This window comes from Chlamydomonas reinhardtii, chromosome 2 (assembly GCF_000002595.2).
Source record: "Chlamydomonas reinhardtii strain CC-503 cw92 mt+ chromosome 2, whole genome shotgun sequence".
Lineage (NCBI taxonomy): Eukaryota > Viridiplantae > Chlorophyta > Chlorophyceae > Chlamydomonadales > Chlamydomonadaceae > Chlamydomonas > Chlamydomonas reinhardtii.
Window position 1 is genome coordinate 1,055,477 of NC_057005.1, and position 18,233 is coordinate 1,073,709.

Here is an 18,233-nt window from a genome sequence, read left to right on the forward strand (position 1 = left end):
TCCCTTTTCTGCCTTGCCGCGCCCTGTTTTCGCCCCTGCTTGTCGCCCGGCCATTGCTTTGCTGCATACTGTTGCATTTTCTCTATGTTGCATTTGGTGCTCACCCGTGGACGCTGGTCATCTTCCTGCAGGTGCGGTGCGGCTCTGCATCGCGAGCGAGTGTGGCGTTGTGGTGTGTCTGTGTGGTGCTATCGCCTGGCCGGGCGCCCGGAGCGTGAGGAATGCGCATCAGCAAACTTCCAGCCAGCCAGCAACTTGTCGGTACAGTAACTCCGGCGTTCGACCAGCCATGCACTCCTGCTCTGCCGCTGCAAACTGTTTGCTGTCTGCTTGGGGTACGGGCGTCAGCTGCACCCTATGGGACCTCGCCAACCTGCCTGAACCTTGTCCCATCACACATCCACTCCTCTCCCATGGTTGGTGCACCAAGAGGTGATCAGCACTGCAGCGGCATTAATTTGCATTAGTGAAGGAGGGAGCATATACTGTTATTATTCCCCTTGTAGACCCTACACTGGCGTGGGACTGAGGCGCATGATGCATTATTTGCGCTGGAGCGGGACACGGGTGGCGAACCGACGCCCTCGTCCACGTCCGCAACCGTCTCTTTCGCCGGTGACATCTCGAGCAATGATATTCTATTCATAATTTCTTATTCTACAAGGGTATTCGGGCGCACGCGTGTTTGCGAGCGGGTTCGAATGGGCTCGTGAACGGGTGGGAAGTTTTTAGTCTTGGCAGCATTTGTGCAGATTATTGCTCCAGTCCCTCTAAAGTTTCTAAACCAATACACTGTACTATCACAAGCTTGCTACAATACAGCACAAGCAAAAGTCTCAATTTCCCGGCGTAGAACCGACCTCGCAGGAAACGCTGGTGCTGTTGTATGTGCTGAATAGTTGAATTACCGCTGGGCGCTTTCACAGAGCCCTGCACTGCTCTTGACACCGAAAGCCTGGGCGGGGCCCCCACGCCCTACAGCGCCAATTTAGCTGCACTTCAAGTGATTTGAAGGACTGTTTTCAAGCGTTCGGAGCTGCTGCGACGGCGCGCATTGTGCGGTGCCATTGCCGCTGCAACCCGGCCGCTGAGCGCTGGCGCAGGTAGGCAGGGAAGCAACCAGCATGAACATGCAAGCAGAAATTTGTCGTTAGGACCCAGAGGTGGCTTGAGGCCGGCTCAGTGATTATGTCGCCCCGGCGGTATGCGGAGCGGGCGTCGGTTCGCTTGACGTTCGCAAGCTGCTGCGCCGGTCGCCGGTCGCTGGTTCGCTGTTTCGGTTGTGACGGGAGTCGGCACTCGCCCGGACCGACCAGTTGTACTGTCTGGCAATTCACGTGGCCTTGCTCGCCGCTCGTGTTTGTCCGTCCGCTGACAGGCTGACGCTGCGGATGCGCACGTAGAGTTCGTGCTCATTATGCACCTAAACATGTCGGAGCCAACCGTTAGCCCTCGGCCAACAGTGCCTGAGGCGAGCCGCGGCCCTGTCGTAGGAACGCGCATGTCGGGTTCGCATTCCAGCAGCGGCACGGACGATGAGGTATCGTTGGGTGTCGGCACGCATGCGAGCAATAGTACAGCGCGGCAAGACACGGGCGGTGTGAGCAGCAGCGACGTTAAAGCCGCCGCGGTTGCGGTGACCCCTTTCAAGTTGCCGCCGCGCCTGCGTGACCGGGGCGCCGGCAGCGGCACCAGTCGCAGCGCAGCGCGCATCGTCGCCCAGGATGCGGTGATGTTGCTCGCGCAGCTCCTCTTCTTCATCAACCACGTCCGGCGCCTGCTGGACGCTTGCGTCTGCGAGGGGCAGGCCGACCTGCTCACCCCACTGGCCGGCTACCCCTGCGCCGCCTCGCTCCGCGGCCGCATCGCCTTCCTCATATTCCAGCCCCGCGGCACGCTGCGCACGGTGCTGCAGCTGCCGCCCGGCGAGCTGTGGGTTCCGCTGGTGACCGCGGTGATGCTGGCGCAGCTGCTCGCGCTGCTGCTGCTGCCACGGCGGCTGTACGCGTCCGGCCCTCGCTGGGTCTGCATCCCGCTGGTGGGGCTGCTGCCCAAGGCCGCCAGCCTGGCCTCGTTCCTGGCCTTCCCCGGCGCGCGGCTGAGCAGCTACTTCGGCACCTACCTGCCGCTAGAGGGTGCCATCACGCTGTGGCAGCAGGCCGTGTACAACGTGAGTTCACACGCAACGGAGGGGGGGTTGTAGATAGCAGCCCAAACTAAACCGAACCCAATGCAATAGAGCGAGGGGAAGAGAGAGATACGCGTCTGGCCTGCGGGGCTCGGGCACTGGGCTGGGGCTATGGGTGCGGGGCCGCAGCATGCTGTGAGAGTATGTTCGGTTGGTAGACCAAGGTTAGACAAAGATTAGGCAATGTCAGCCCGCAACAGGAGTCATTAGGTGGTCATGCGAAGTCAACACAATCACCTTGCCTTGGTGGCCTCCATGCTCGCAGTACTCGTTCTGGCCGGGCATGGTCGTGTTGCTGGCGCACTGCTCGCTGTCCACCGCCATCTGCGTGGTGGTGGGCGCCACACCGGCGGGCCGGCAGCTGTTCAGCGCGCCCTGGGTGCTGGCCCAGACCTACGCCTGCGCTGTGCTGGCTGCGGCACTGTCGCTACAGCAAAGCCTGCACACGGCGGCGGCTCGCTCGGGCCCCGGGGGACCTGCGGCCCCCCAGCAGCAGGGGGCCGCGAAGGCGGTGGATGAGGGCGCCACGACCTTGCAGCGCTGGGGCAGCGGCACAGCGTCAGCGCCTCCGACGGCGGATGTGTCGCCGGTCACGCAGGCGGAGGAGACGAGCCCGGCGGTTTCACGCCGGCGCAGCCTGAGCCAGGTCGGCTCCGCTTTGATGCAGAAGCTGGCTTGGGTGCTGGGTGCGCAGTCGGGCGGCAGTGGCGCGGAGCCCTGCAGCGGTGCCTGCAGCTGCAGCCGCAGCCCGTGCGGCGTGGGCAGCCTGGCGTCGTCGATCCTGTCCTCCGCCACCACCTCTGAGGCCCCAAGCGCCGCCGGCAGCGGCAGCCACACTGCTGCCGTCAGCCTCGCCAAGGCCACGGGCGCGACCGCTGCTACGGCCGCGGCTGAGGGGTACACCCCCCATAGTGGCTCGGCACGCAGCAGCGCGACCTCTTCGCGACCCAACTCCACTGAAATGGCTTTGGCAATGCTGGCGGCACAGGCCATCACGCCAGTCCAGTACCCCGCCGCCGCCTTGCGCCCCACGCCCGCACCCATAGTGTCTCAACCCGCACTTCCGCCGCTGTACCAGCCCCAGCCGCCCGTCTCCATCGCCGCCGCGGCGACGGCTGCCGCCGCCGCGCGTGCCGCCAAGGCGGCCGCCAAGGAGCGCAAGGCCGCGATGCTGCCGCCGGCGGTGGGCGCGTTCAGCCTTAAGCAGCCCACCGGACTCAGCAAGTGGACTATCGTGGAGGACAAGGAGTTCCAGGCGCCGGCGCCGCCCAGCGCCAATCTGGCGCTGGCCAGCTCGCTGGACGCCATCAACCGCCTCTCCACACGCAGCGGCCGCTTCGCGCGCTACCGCTCCAGGGTGAGTGCATCGCGCGCGGGGGCTCTTGCGGGCTTGCGCAGGGAAGGCTGGGAGGTTTGTTGCTTCCCTGCAGAAGGCCTGCATGCCGACTTGGAAGAAGCCCCAATGTTGTGTTGCGCAGGCGCCCATGCAGCGCGTGTACATGAAGGTGCCGTGGGCCGAGCCGGAGCAGCTGCCGGGCAACTTCCTGGAGCGGCTCAACATGGCGCTGAGCGAGGGCGTGGACGTGATGGCGGTGGGCGTGGCGGCGCGCGCCGGCTGCATCGAGCTGGTGATTGACGTGGTGCCGCGCCCAGGAGGTGCGGACTGCGCACTGCAGCTCACATGGCACATGCTCACGCACAACGGGCATCGTGGTCTGGGCGTGGCGATACAAATATAGGGCAAAATGGCTGGCTGTTTCCCATTGCCGTGATTGTGGGCCCGCATGCTTACCATGCCGTCGCTGGTTTGCGCCCACTGTGTCCGCAGGTGCGTTTGACAGCGCTGGCGAGCTCACGCCCGCCGACCGCACGGCGCGCGCGCAGCTGCTGCTGCAGGCCGTGGACGCCGCCGACGTGGCCGCAGAGCACCAGCTGCAGGCGCTGCTGCTGGACTCGCACAGCATGCTGGAGGAGGCGGTGCTGGGCGGGCTGCTGAGCGACGCCGACCCGTCCTCCTGGGTGGAGACGCTGCACCTGCAGCCGCCGCCCGACTCGGAGGTGCTCACGCAGGCGTGCGGCAGGTGCGGTGTGGAACCTCGATCCAGATTGGGGCACGGCTAATGTTTCTTGATGTTAGTCCTAGCTCTGGCGGGACGTGTACGCTCTATCGTATAACTGTGTTTCCGTAATTTATCGTGCCTCTACACTTCCAGGTACGATAATAACCTGCCGATGCTGTGGTTCTGCGCGCAGGGTGTGGGTGAGCCGCTGGGACGCGGCCAACCGTCAGTGGGTGCCGGAGCGCGTGGGCGGCATCCGCCCCAGCGAGCTGCCGCGCATCACCGCGCTGGAGCCACCCTGCATCCTGCACGCCCATCCGCAGCAGCGCCGCGGCGGCTCCGTGCGGCCGCCCGCCGCCAGCCTGCACGTGACCGTCTCCAACGCCGAGAGCGCTCCGGCCTTCTCCGCGCGCTGCCGCGGCCGCTACCTTCCTGTGGTGCAGCACCAGCCCCTTCGCTCGCTGGCGACCTCGGGCGGCGTGCCCAGCGCCAACGCGTCGGAGAGCGGCGGCAGCGCGGGGAGCTCGGCCTCGCGTCTGGCGCGAGTGGCTGCGGACGCGATGGTGGCGGGCGCCGACGAGGTGCCGAAGGGGGCAGCGCCAGGGCCGGGGCCGGCGGTGGTGCAGGTGGAGCTGCAGGCGGGGCTGCCGCGCAACGGGCTGGTCATTGTGGAGTGCAAGGTAAGGGACGCTCCGCGCGTGGTGACGCTGCGAGGGTGATAGGATGTGCAGATACCTGCGCGGGTGCGGCTGCAACAGCTGCATGCGGCAGTACCTTTGTTGGAAGCAAGGCGCATCTTCAGCCCTCTCTTGTGTGTACATATGTGCTGCACACACAGGTTGGCAAGCTGCTGTCAAATTGGCGGCCGGTGATGGTCACGGACGACCCCGCCCTCGCCGCCGAGGTATACAGCCTCTTCTCTAGCAGCGCCACCGCCACCGCCTCGAGCGAGTCGGTGGCATCTGACGACGGCAACGACGACCAGGTGCGTGCGTGTGTCTGTGTGACGCCGGTGGGGACCCGCACCTCGTGCGGCGCCGCAGGCGTGCGTCGGGGCCCGTGCTGCTTGCACATACGCTGTCAGCTCTCACCCTGTCAGCGTTGCCAACACATGTGTAAGTAACTCCGGCGCACCGTCTGGGCGGTCTTCGTTTTGTTGTTGGTTTTCAACACACGTGTGCTGAGTGCCCGGCCGCGCGCCCACCTGTACGACAGGTGACACGTGACGACCTGCTGACCGACCTGGGGCTGTGGCTGGACTACATCGAGGTCCTCGGCCTCACCGGCTCCACCACCGCCGCCGCCACACCCGTGGACAGCAGCGCGCACCTGGACGGAGCCGTGCTGGACGACGCCACCGCGGCCGGCGGCCCCGGCGAGCCCGCCGGCCCCGGCGCCCTCATCAACAGCGGCAACCTGCCCGCCGCCGTCGCGAAGGCAGTTAAGGCGGCGCACGCCGTGGTGGTGGCCGCCGAGGCCGCGGGCGGCGCCGCGCTGCCGCCGCACCTGCCGGCGCTGGGCGGCGCCGCGGGCGCGGCGGCGGCGGTGGGGCCGCTGGCGCGGCAGCCCGGCTCGCTGGACTTCGGCGGCGGCCTGGCGGCGCTGTACGGCACGCCCTGCTACCGCAGCCACATGGCCGGCATCGCCGTGACACTGCTGGAGTTCGCGGTGGACCGCGGCTGGTGCGTGGGGCCCCGCGCATGATTTTTTTAGTGACTGGGTGTTGATGCCACTCCATGGCCGTCGCGCCTGTAGCTACCCGCCCCGCCGCGCTGTGTGCTTACCTTACCCCTCCCGCTTCCTTTCCTGCGTGTGCGTTCAGGACACACACCACCGGCATGCTGGTGTCGCAGCTGCTGGCGAGCGGCGTGGGCTGGGACGAGGTGCTGGGCCGCTGCAGCGGAGGCCTGACGCTGCTGCACCGCGCAGTGCGGTCCGGCCACGCGGGCATGGTGCAGCTGGTGGTGGCGTTGGGCGAGGCGCACGGCACGCCCTTCGATTGGCAGGTGGGTGCGGCAGTGGGCACTGAAGGGGAGCAGCAGCAGAAGCAGCTCGGGTAGCAGCTCGGATTGATTCTTGTTGGCATCTGCCTGCCCCGAGCTTTGTGGCGCCGCGTTGCTTGCTCTGCTGGGTGCTGCTCTGCCTCCGTGCCTGACTGTCTGCGCTTAACCCTCCGTAATACTCGGTTACTCGTGCTTGTGTGTATTGTTCTGGTGCCCAGGCGGTCAGTGTGGACCAGGGGGACGGCGGCGAGGGCACCGGCGCGGAGGGCGTGACGCCGCTGCACCTGGCGGCGGCGCTGCCGGACGGCGGCCGCCTGGCGGAGCGCATCCTGTCCGAGTACCAGGTGCGTGAACCCTTATGGGCGAGGGCGTTGGAATGAGAGCGGAAAGGTGATGGTTGCTCGGGTGCATGTGTGTTAAGGAAGTGTGTGGAAAGGGGCACGGGATTGTGTGCGCGAGGAATATTGTACAGGCGTGTGGCCTGTTTTTTGGCTTTCGCGTGTAACCCCTCCTGCTGGCCCGCGCCGCCATCTCATTCTCCTGTGTCAGGCGGCCTGCCAGCTGTGGGCGGTGGCCACCGACAGCCACGGCACGCGGCCACTGGACTGCGCCCGCGCCTCGGGCCACGTACACCTGGTCGCCGGCGGCACCACCTGGATGCGCACCAACACAAATGCCTTCGGCATAACTGCCGACGCCCGCCGCACGGCGGCGCCCGGCGCCGCGCCCGCGCCCATGCCCGCCGCCACTGGCGCCGGCGACCGGTGCCCGCCATCGATGGCAACAGTGGCCGCGGCGGCAGGCGGCGGCAGCGGCAACTTCAACCCCTCCGACGGCAGCTCTTATGGAGCCTCCACTGCCTCCAACGCATACAGTGACATGTCCTCATCCGTCGCTAATGGCTCCCTGGAGACCTCGCGGATGCCCACGGGCACCCCCACCACCAACGCCGCGGGAACGCTGGTCGGCAACTCGCCCCTGGGCTCGCCCATGCCGTTCGTGCGCAGCATTTCCACCGAGCCCGCCGCCGACTTCAGCGGCGCTGCAGCCGCCGCCTCCGCGGCGGCGGTGGCAGCGCCGGCCGGCAAAACGGCGGACGCCGCCCGCCAGGGCAGTGGTATGATTGGGCTGCTGCGGGAGCTGCCGGCGGCACTGCGCGCGCCGTTTGTAAATGACGGCGTGAGTGAGTGCTGCTACGTGTGCGCTGTGGGCGCTGCATACGTGACCTGGAGCTGCTGCTACCTGGTGTATCAGGTGGGTGCGTGTGGGTCGTCATGTGCTGTGTGACTGTGACGCTGCGTGCTACTTGCCTGCGCTTGCCACTGCGCTTTGCGCTTCGTCATGGCTGTGTGCCAGGGACACCTGTGCTCGTGCGGCAGGAAATTACGAGTCTGTTGAGCGAGTGTTAGTATGTACTTGTGTCAGCGAGCTGACACACGCGTGTCGTCCCCTCGCAGATCTGCATGGTGACTGGCGTCGCGGGCCGCATGGTGAAGGAGACGCGCGCGCATGAGATGACGGGCATGCTCATCTTCTTCACGCCGCACGTGCTGTCGGCCGTGCTGCTGTGCGTCAACTACGCCGCCTGGCTGCGCCGCCGCGAGGCGCTGGTGGTGGCAGTGACGCTCACACGCAGCAGCGCCAAGCTGCTGCCGGTGCTGGGGCTGCTGCCGTACCCGCACTCCTCCACCACCTACATGACGTGGGCGATGGTGAGTCGGGCGCTCACAGCCGTGGCGGCGTGTCGACCCCTGCAGTAATTCTGCTCTCCTGCACACGGCATCAACTCTACATGCATATCACTTAGCGCCACGCCACCTCCAGTCCCACCCCGGCAGGCTCTCATCTACCGCACCCACACCTCCCCCCTTCATGTGCTGACGATTCCTGGCTACACCACCCTTTTATTAATAAATCATGATTCCTGAATGTAACTTCCTTGATGTACTGCCATGCCCCGTTCCGCCTCCTAAGGATGTGCTGGTAGAGGGTCTGTCGCCGGCCTTTTTCGAGCAGATGCGCGGCCCCCTGGCGCTGGCGGTGCGGTGTGTGGAGGGCGTGGCCACCGGCCTGTTGTACCACCGCCTGGGCGTAATGGCGTCGTTGCCTGGGGCCCTGGCCTATGCGCTGTCGTGGACGCTGGGCAGCGGCCTCCTTACCGCGCTGCTGGACGTTCGCAACCGCTCGCTGATGTCACGCGGCCGGCTGCGGCCGGTGGTGGTGGGTGGCGCGGCAGCGCGCGCGGCGGCCTTGCCGGGCGGCCAGGAGAAGGGCGGCGGCACGGCGGAGTTTCCGGCGAAGAAGCTGGAGTGAGAATTGGCGTGGCTTTGCGATGGGATGGAAGGTTAAGGATGGGTGTGCGCGTGCAGGCGCGCGAGACTGCGCATGCGTGCATGTCGCACGGGAACTATTGTCTTGCGTTCGGCGGGATGAAACGCGCGAGCACGGATGTTGTATGGTCATGTTGCTCGCATTCGCTGGCGCCTGCCGAAAAGCACCAATTACAACACGCATGAGAGGATACCAGGCTATGCATGCAGGAAGTGTGAGGTCGTTCGCACGTGCAAAGGGTCATACTACGCGAGATTCGCCGCCAGAACGCGTTCCTTGTTCATCAAAGCCAGTCACCGCCCTGACTCTGATCCTGACCGGTGCTGCCACGGTGCTGTCATTGCGGCTGTGGGGTGTCCTGAATTGCTGTCTGTTGCAGGATGTGTCAGGGTGAAGTTTTCATTTTCATCCGCATATGCCGTACAGTAAGGAAGTAATGCAGGGGCTTGGCGACTGTGGAGCGCGCCGGGCCCCGGCCCTTCCATCCAGCAGGTAATGACATGGTGAATGACCCAGGCTGCTGCACAGCGGACCTCGTGCCGGGCAGCTGAACGCCATTCTACATCACCTGAATCTTGGTCTAGGACGAACTTGCATCATATTCTTGTCGCTGCTAGACAGGGCTCCATGTCTCTATACGCTGGCAGAAGGGCACCCCAGGTGGCGCGGAAACGCGTGCCCCTGGCCGGGGGCCCCCTCAATGGAAACTTTGGAGAAGAATCCACACTCTGGGGTGCCTGTCGATGCCCCCATGATAGACGTACGAAGGATACGCTCAGGCTGATTACTGTACACGCGAGAATAGGTTCCGCAGCTCGCTATGCCTGCGTATGAGTAAGCGCACAGCGAAGTTTTACGGTGGAGATTGGCACGCCGGGAATAAGGTGGAAGTCCACAGGAGAGCCCATTGGGTCTTTGGCGGCGGTGGTCACAGCCGATTGGGGCGTGTGGCGGCGGGTTTGGGTGGAGAGGCGCAGGGTATGAGTGCATCAGATGTGGGCAGCGTGAAGCGCGTGGTGCTGGTATTCATGGACACGTGTTCAAATTGTTTTACGCTAGTTGGAGTTGATTGCCTAACCATACTAGCTTGTTTAGGTAGTGAATGCATGTGCATACCGTGTGCACTCGAAGCGGTTCACTGGTAGTCGGCTCCCCGGCACCCGTGTGAAGCCGATTGGTACTGCTGCATGCGAGGCCATACCCGGACACACCGGAGAGCGTGGCGGCACTATGAGCACCCGCTGCACATGCATCATCAATTGAATGCGTGGGGCTGTGCCAACAACGCATTGGGGAGAGCGCGGTGGGGTTAGCCCTGCCCCTGCCCCAGCAGCACGACCGCGCATTGCTTACGGGGGTTTTGCTCAGGTCAGGGCCAGAGGCACGTAGTGTGTTCTGACGTGCAAATGGTTCCTGAGGCATCTAGGTATGGCACTAGCGTGCGCAGGGATTTATCTGCTAGTCCCCGTTCATACTTTGTTGCTTGTGCTTACGGCCGTAAGCAGAGGCCATGCATCCTGTAGTGATTTTATACCAAGTGTCGGGCGCTGAGACGTCTGGGCGCAATAGGCGACATTGTGTGTGCATGATAGAAACGCTCGACGGGAGAGGATGGGCTCTGTGTGTGGGAGTGCACAGTTTGCAGGCGCCCGTGGTCTACGTTTTACCGCAAAGGCGAGGCGAAGGAGCTTCACATGCTTACCCGCGTCGGTCCCCATTGCACGGCAGTTGTAAGCCCAATGTCGCCTGGGTCTGACGCCGTTTCAATTGCTGGCCCTACCGTGCCAGGTATAGCCCAGACAAACTTCTTTAACTTCGTGTGCGAATGGTGTGAGGCGGGATGCCCCCGGTCGGTCTGTCAGAGCACAACTTTGGCCTACTGCTGCCTCGCCGCGAAAGGTGGTCTGGACAGATGAAGATGCGCAAGTGATGATGATGATGTGTTACAGGGTTGGAAGTGTGCATTCCTGAACCTGTAACGAGACTAACTAACCGAGCCGCAAGGGCTCCTCGTCTCTCCTGTTAGCATTGTTGTGAGCTTCATGCACACGCAAGGCAGAATCTCTCAACCTCAGAAGCTTGTTACGTCTAGCCCAGATATCACTAAGACAGCATGCTAGCCTGTTTTGATCCGAAGCATTCATGATCTGTTGCATATTGCCACGAAGTCCGTAACTTTCTCTTATGTCAGCGTAAGCCTCACACTCAAGGAGTACGTGCCGTTCATCCTCAACGCCATGATTGCAGCAGTAACAGCGCCTCTCACTTCTCGGTGAATGCTGGTTCCTATTTGCAGATAGAGGCCAGCAACACATGCGGAATCTCATCAAGCCTCTGTGAGCCTCATACAGAATTATGCACTGCGCGTGGGGTGGGTGTATGCAGGGTGCGCGGCGCTCAAAGCTGAGCCCCATCCAGTGCTTGTACTTGGCCATGTGCATACCTGGTTGTTTAGAATCAGATGGGAAAGAATCTGGTATGCACTGAAGCCGTTCGTGCGTCCAACCGTCCATCATGCGCTCACGGAAAGCTCCAGCAAGATCAGCTTCGTCCAATGGGTTGGAGAGTAGCCAAAATACCCGCGCTCTCACGCTACCACGTCGTGTAGTATCCGGCATACCCTTCCACACATCGGCAAAATGTTCAATTATCCCTAAAAATAATTGGCCCCAGCTTAAACTGCAACCAGCGGGCTGGCCCTGTGGGCGACTCTTGGCATCAACTGCCTCAACTAGCTCCTCAGTCAGGGCACGGTAACAGTAAGTGTGCTTCTGTTTTCGAATGCGGTTATAGAAACCAATAAGCATCTTAAAGACATGGTACTGCAACGGTAGCCGACCTAATTCTGCATAAAGGAGCCGATTGGCGGGCCGTGCTGCACCAGTGCACTGCCTCATAAAGTTAGTTTGGAGTTTCACGGTCTCGTCCTTCAAAGCAGCCTCAAACAGGCCTTCCGCTAAGTTGTTCCTGTCATGCCCCCTGTTGCCTTGCGGCCATCCATTCAGCGCGTCAACTATCATGTCGGGGCCCCACGCTTCACAGCCATAAGTAGCAATAGCTCTGACTTGAGAGTCAAATAGACGCATCCTAATGTCCGCCGCCAAAAGGTTACGCTTCTGCGTACGTGCAAGTAGACTGAAAGCAGCGTCACGAGCAGCGTCATTCAGGGCACCCCTGCAGGCTGAGAAAGGGGCTCCCGGTCCATACACTACCGACTCACTGTGCGCGGAGTCACACGGACTTTGCCCGCGGGAGGGTTTGCAGCAAAGTCGGGGTTGGGCCCTGATAGCATGTGATGGCTCGGCGTCTTCGGGAGCTGGGACTGTCCCCTCTGTAACATCCGCATCCATACACTAAGCCTAAGTAGCGGGCTCTATCAACCGCGGGAATGCTTTGGCCTTGCAGCCGTAACCTGTCGCATTTGGCTGCTACCCTGGTAGCAACTTCCTGACTGCTGGCAAAAACAAGCCGTTCACACTTCTTCACGTTAGCGCGCATACCAAAACACGTACAGAAAGTGTCCACATACCCAAGTAGCTCACGCATCCGTTCAAAGGAGGTGGCTAGTAAGCTAACGTCATCCGCATAGAGCAAGAGAGAAATGCGCTCGTTGTCAAGCGTAGGTGAGTCCCTGTCGTGGGATTATCCTCTTGTCGTGGGAGGGATTATCCGGAGGGATTATCCGGAGGGATTATCCGGAGGGATTATCCGCTTGTCGTGGGATTATCCTCACCTACAGATCCGACACTGGCGCCGCCCAGAGGGGACAGGGGAGGTCCGTGGCGTGGGCCGTGGGCCGTGGAGCCACTTGGAGAGCGCTCATCTGAGGGCGGAGGCGCGGAGCGGGCACTCCGCCACTCTCTGCGTTGAGAGGTGTTGGGGAGGGCAGGGACAGGTGCTCTGAAGGCAGCACATTCCTTCACGTTCCTTCATCCCGTCCCCGTGACCGAGCCGCACGCGTAACCTGGCACGAACCCATCGCCACCAGGCACCAGGTTCGGGAGGATGGCGGTTCAGGACGTGCCAGGACGCGAGAATGGGGAGAGGAACAGGCAACGCGGTCTACGCAACGTGGCGGGGTTGGATCGATATGTTGGTCGATCGGAGGGTCGTCTTCAGAAGACATCGCATTCTTTCTCTAGCAACGTTTCTGTCCTATTACAGGCAATTGTCGCACAACTCCGCAACCGAGAAACCCGTCCGTCTTTTACTCCAACAGGCAACAGGCGTTTTATGGGTGCGGTCACCAGCGCAAGAACAACCCCTTATAACTAGTTAAAATGTGCATATGATGCGCTCATATGAAGTGTAACAGCAACAGCGCGTGCTGAAGACCATTCGGCTAGCCAAATCGCAACAACTTATCGCAGACCTCCTGCCGGCGCTGCGGTGTCGTCAGCGATGGCATCAATGATGACGCATTCCTCGGTGTTCGCCGCTCCACAGCGCTGCCAGGCCGGGCTGGGTGTGGGCCGGCTGTCAGCGAGCGCACTGGTGCCCTCGCCTCCGGGCTCTTCATCCGCCTCCAGTGGCGCGTGGCCAGTTTCTACACCCCAGCGACCCACTGCTTGCGGTCTGTCTATGAAACTGCCAGGCGCACGCGCTAGCGCCAGCGCCTGCGCCAGCGCCAGTGCTGCCACCACGGGCTCAAAGTCGGCGCAGCTACACGCTCACCATCAACGCCACGTTCCACAACGCGAACACCTCCCACGACACCCAGCTCACCCACAGCGGCCGCAGCACCCGCAGCACCCGCAGCACCCGCCCCGCCTCCCCGGCCGCCGGCGGGGCCCGGGGCCGTGCCGGGCGGGGGTGCTTGAGGGGTTTTCCGGCGTGTCAAACCTCATGGCCCCGGAGTTCGCCACCGTGTTCTCAGCCATCATCGCCATCACTTCGGTCTCGATCAATCTGTACGGCGGACTCATCACGGAGAAGCGCCGGGCAGAGCTTGCCAGAGAGGTGAGCGAGTGGTGCGAGACAGAGAGAGAGAGAAAGAGCGTGTGCGAGAGAGCAGGCTTGGCCAGTTCTCGGCTTGATGTGCTGTAGCTTCTGCCAGGGGCGGCGCAGTGCGTGGGCAGGCGCTGGCTGCTACAGCCCGACACCCGTGTGTAAGGCGATGCAGTCGGTGCTGGTGCTGGTGACAAGCGACGTATGCGGCACATGCGGCACAAGGCAGTTACCGCAACACCCCCCCCCCACACACACACACACGCGTTCGCACAGGTGGAGAGGGAGCGGCAGACCTTGGCGGCTGCTGAGGAGGAGCGCTCGGTGGTGGCGCGCTACCGGGGGCCGCTGCTGGAGGCCACTGCCGACTTGGAGGCGCGCATCTACCACATAGCCACGTTGTCGGGTGCGTGGGGGCCTGGGAGGAAGAGCGCGCGTGTGTGTTTGTGTCGTGTAAAGTGTGCTGTGTGCCGTGGGACATTGCGTTCCGCTGCAGACATTAACGGCTGTAGGCAGTCCTGACCCATCGGCATCGGTCACTGGCACGGGTCGCATGTGTGTTTTGCACAGGCGAGTGGCGAAGCGGCGAGGTGGTGTGCGAGGAGGAGGTTGTGTACACGCTCTTCTGCCTGGCACAGGTGAGGGGCTGGAACGGGTGGAGCACACGCTCACATGAAAGCCGGGCGGGATGCAAGGAGCGGGGCCCGGTCCAGGGGCGTGGGGCGAAACGGTGACATGCGTGTTTGTGACTCATGGGCGGGGAGAGGGCTGTTGCACTGGCTTAGTCACGGCTGGAAGCCGCCGGTTTGAATACCACAAACACGCACACGACCACCAGCCCTCCAGCCTCCAGATTTAGGTCCCCTTGCTACTGCCGATTCCTCATTGCTCATGGAGGCACGTTGTGTGTGCATAGGATAACCCGCTCCCTGTGCCTCTCCTCTCCAGTGGCTGGGGTTTCTGGAAGTCATCCGACGCGAGGGGCCGCGTGAGCGCTCCTTCCTGCAGCGCAGCGGCGGCACCGGCAACACAAGCGGCGGTGCGGCTGGCGGCGGCGGTGCCGATGGCGCCGGCGGCCCGGGTCTGCAGGGAGGCACCGACACGCTCACCACACTCGTGGAGGGGTTCCGGTTCGTGCTGTCCGCGCACCCCACCACGCTTCGCAGATGGTGCGTTGTCGGTTGCGGCGTTTTGCGAACTTCCGCATTGCTGACATGATATTCGCTGTGCTGCTTTAAGGCTGCTGCACCGCAACGGCTTCTGTACACACAGAGTAATACCCGCCACATTAAATTCTGCTACCCACGCGCAGGTACGAGCAGGGCGACGACCGCGATCATCCCGGACTGCGCTCGCGGCTGCTGATGCTGCGGGGAACACCCGCGCTGCCGCCGCCACACGCCATGCGGGCAGCCGCTGCGGCCGCTGCTGCGGCAGCGGGGGCAGGTGTGGCGGTGGCAAAGGTCGGCGGCGCGCCTCCGCACTTGCCGCCAGCGCCTGAGACGGACTGGGCGGCGGTGTCTGCAGCGGCCGCGGCCGCGGCCGCCTCCAGTAGTAGCCCCATCCCTAGCAGCGGTGGCAGCGCGTATGGCATTAGCAGCACCAGCACCAGCAGCAGCGGAGGGGCAGAGCCGGCGGGCCCGTCGCAGCAGCAGCAGCAGCAGCAGCAGCAGCAGCAGCAGCAGCAGCAGCAGCCCACGTGGCGCGGGGCGTGGGTGGGCATGGCCAACGGCGGCGTGGGTGCGGGCGGCGGGCCAGCGCTGCCGCCGCCGCCCACACAGCCAGTGATGCTGCTGCCGGCGGGGTTCAACTCACCGGGGTCGGTTGGGCGGCCGCCGGCGTACGGCCCCGGCGCGGGGTCCGAGCTCGTCATTGGTGCGTAGGCGAGAGCTGGGCGGGGCTGGCCGGGTAGCCGTCCATGCGCGAGACGGAGTTCGGGGGTTTAGCATATCTGTGTTGGGTGGGCTTATTTCTTTGTGAGCAAACCGTGACTTGATTAGTAGCCCCATAAGCGCACCCAGCGCTGTGCATCCATCCGTGTGTTGTGCAGCCGTGCGCTGTAACGGCCCGCGGATGCCTGCCGCTTGACGCCTCCCTCGCAACCCAACAGGGAGCCTGGACGAGTTGAGCCTGCAGGAGGCCGGTTTCAATGCCGACGCCAACGGCGACGGCGACGGCAACTCCTCCTCTTTCTCCACGTCGCCACCGCCGCAGCCACAGCAGCAGCAGCAGCAGCAGCAGCAGCAGCAGCTACAGCTACAGCCACTGCCGCCGCCGCCGCAGAGCCCCATGCCCGGCGCGGCGCCGCGTTACCCCCCGCCCGAGCCCACGACACTGACCGTGCCGCCGCCGCCGTCCGCCGCCGGCGCGCCGCCATCGGCTGGCGGCAACGCCGTCGCTGCCGCGATGATGTTTGCTGACTTCGGTCCTTCACTCGCGAGTCTCAGCAGCCTCAGCAGCATCGACGAAGGCTCCTTCTCGGGCTTTGGCGGCGCCGCGGCTTTTGGTGGAGGACTGGAGGGGCTCGGAGCTGGCGGTGGTGCAGCTGCGGCAGCTGCAGCAGCTGCAGCCGGGCGGGAGGGGGGCTACGAGGCGGCGGGCGGGCGGCTGTCGGCGCCACGTGATGTGTTTCACATGTCGCGTGGCACGCAGCGCTCCATTGGGTCCATGATGGTGGTCACGCCCATGGGTCAGTCCGGACCGCATGTGTGTTCGCGTATGTGTGTGTTACGCAGTGGGGAAGCGCGAGGATAGGGGATCGGCTCCCGGGCCGTTTGTGTGAGCGCGTGCGAGTGTAGCATAGCGCAAGAGGAATGACGTGGAATGACTGCCCACCTCAATACAATCTGTTCTGACGTCCCTTCCTTCGCTCGCTCGCTCGCCGCCCCCCTTCGTTGTAATTTAATCCATCCCTTCTCCACATGAACGGCTGCCCCCCAGGCGCCAAGCGCCACTACACCACCAGCTACGGCGACTTCTACAACCGGTGAGGCGGCCTCGGTGCGGGATCACGGACTGCAAGTCGCTCGGCTCGGGCACCTAACCCTCTCCTGTGCCCCCACCGCAACCCCACCCGCCCAACCCCAACTCCAACAACTGCATTCACGTGCCTTGTGTCCTCACCTTGGCACTGCCCCCATCCACCCTCTCCTCCCTCCTTCCTTCCTCCTTCCTCCCTCCAATGCTCTCACCCTGTTCCCATTGCCTTAACCTCGCAATGCCCCCTCCCTCCACTAGTTTGGGCTTGGTTTGGTTTAGATTGGGCTGGCACATAAAATCCCCCTCTCCCCCCTTTAATTTTGGATTGGAGTGGACTAGCCCCCTGTCATAAATTATGAAAGCAACCCCCTCCTCTCCCTCCCCCCCCCCGCCACACACACGTGCAGCTACTACCTGGACCCTGTGTTCGCCAGCTGGCTGCGGCCGGTGCACACTGACATCCTGGCGCTGGTGGGCGGCAGGAGGTGGACGGGGCAGGGGCCCTTCCCGCTCAACAGGTGGGAGGAGCGGGCGGGCGGTGGGGGGAGAGGGCGGGCGGTGGAGAGGTGGGAGCTGGGAGGTAGCTGAGAGTGCGTAAGGACAGGAGGGGGGCGGACGTTTGCGCGCTTGTGTGTTTATGAGGCCGAATGGGCATCCAAAGTCACTTTGCGGTGGCTGGGACGGCGTCCCGCCTCAACTCAAGTGTCCGCCGTCAGCAATGCTGATGGAGGTCACATAGCTAGTGTCAGCCACCCTGCATGCATCTGCCTCCGTGCCTGCCACACTCTATCCGCCACCTCCACCCTGCCTCCTCAACCCCACCTCACCCACCCCCACCAACCCACCCGCAGGTGGACTCGGCTGCTCCTGCTGCAGCAGCTGCTGGTTGAGGCCATCGACCTGCTGGACCCGGCGCACGTGCGCGTGCCCGCCAACCGCCGCGTGGTGCTGGCACCCATCAGCTTCCGCGAGGCGCCCGAGCTGGAGGCGTACAGGTGTGTGTGTGTGTGTGTGTGTGTGTGTGTGTGTGTGTGTGTGTGGTTGTTTGTTTGTGTGTATATGTGCTTGCATGTGTGCGCATGTGTTTGGATGGGTACGGTATGTTGGAAAGCATGGCGGGAGAGCGCTTGTGGCTGCGGCTTGGTTTGTGCGCCTACGTATTTACCACATTCCATTCCAGTCACATCACATTCGCCCCCACCGCCACACATGCACGCACACAGGGCGCGCATGCGCGAGATGAGTCAGGTGGAGTCGCCGCTGCAGATGCAACAAAGCGCGGACGCCGCCGCCGCCGCCAGTCCCTTGGGCCGGCTCCGCGCCTGGGTGCAGGGCCTGTCGGCGCAGCAGGTGGGGGCTGGGGAGGCAGGAGCCGCCCCTGCAGCCTCGACTTCGTCGTCGTCGGGGGCGGCGACAGGAGGCATCTACACGCCTGACCTGGTGTCCACGACAGCGGCGGCTGCGGCGCTGGGCGCGGCGGGGAACGGAGACGGCGCGGTGGCGGCGGGACAGCAGCAGCAGCAAGCTACGGTGGTGGTGGTGGCGCCGGGGAGTGCGGGCGGCGCCAGCAATGGAAACAGTGGTGGCAACGGCACGGGGCGGTAGAGCTATCAGCGCGCACGGCTTAGTGACAACCAAAGCACTGCCGGGGCCATTCGCGTATCCCGAGGACACGGCAGTGACCCGCCCCTGTAATATGGCTATGCGGCTATGCTTGCAACAGCT

General features: G+C 63.7%; 2 protein-coding genes across 2 annotated transcripts; both read left to right on the forward strand.

The window, feature by feature from the left end:
• Positions 1-779: 779 nt before the first annotated feature.
• On the forward strand, positions 780-10,573 carry CHLRE_02g080750v5 (uncharacterized protein). Its single transcript, XM_043059232.1, has 13 exons — positions 780-1,103; positions 1,379-2,170; positions 2,454-3,545; positions 3,667-3,844; positions 4,017-4,269; positions 4,442-4,928; positions 5,087-5,233; positions 5,464-5,930; positions 6,071-6,254; positions 6,470-6,595; positions 6,801-7,505; positions 7,709-7,963; positions 8,226-10,573. Exons 2-13 carry the CDS (start codon positions 1,430-1,432, stop codon positions 8,562-8,564), a joined length of 4,974 nt encoding a protein of 1,657 aa, XP_042926866.1. The 5' UTR covers positions 780-1,103; positions 1,379-1,429; the 3' UTR covers positions 8,565-10,573.
• Positions 10,574-12,739: 2,166 nt separating this feature from the next.
• Positions 12,740-18,215, forward strand: CHLRE_02g080800v5 (uncharacterized protein). The gene is made up of 10 exons (XM_043059233.1): positions 12,740-13,541; positions 13,806-13,935; positions 14,100-14,167; positions 14,478-14,698; positions 14,842-15,404; positions 15,640-16,218; positions 16,470-16,515; positions 16,916-17,026; positions 17,360-17,503; positions 17,732-18,215. The coding sequence occupies exons 1-10, from the start codon at positions 12,984-12,986 to the stop codon at positions 18,111-18,113; spliced, it is 2,802 nt and encodes a 933-aa protein (XP_042926867.1). The 5' UTR covers positions 12,740-12,983; the 3' UTR covers positions 18,114-18,215.
• The last annotated feature ends 18 nt before the right edge of the window (positions 18,216-18,233 follow it).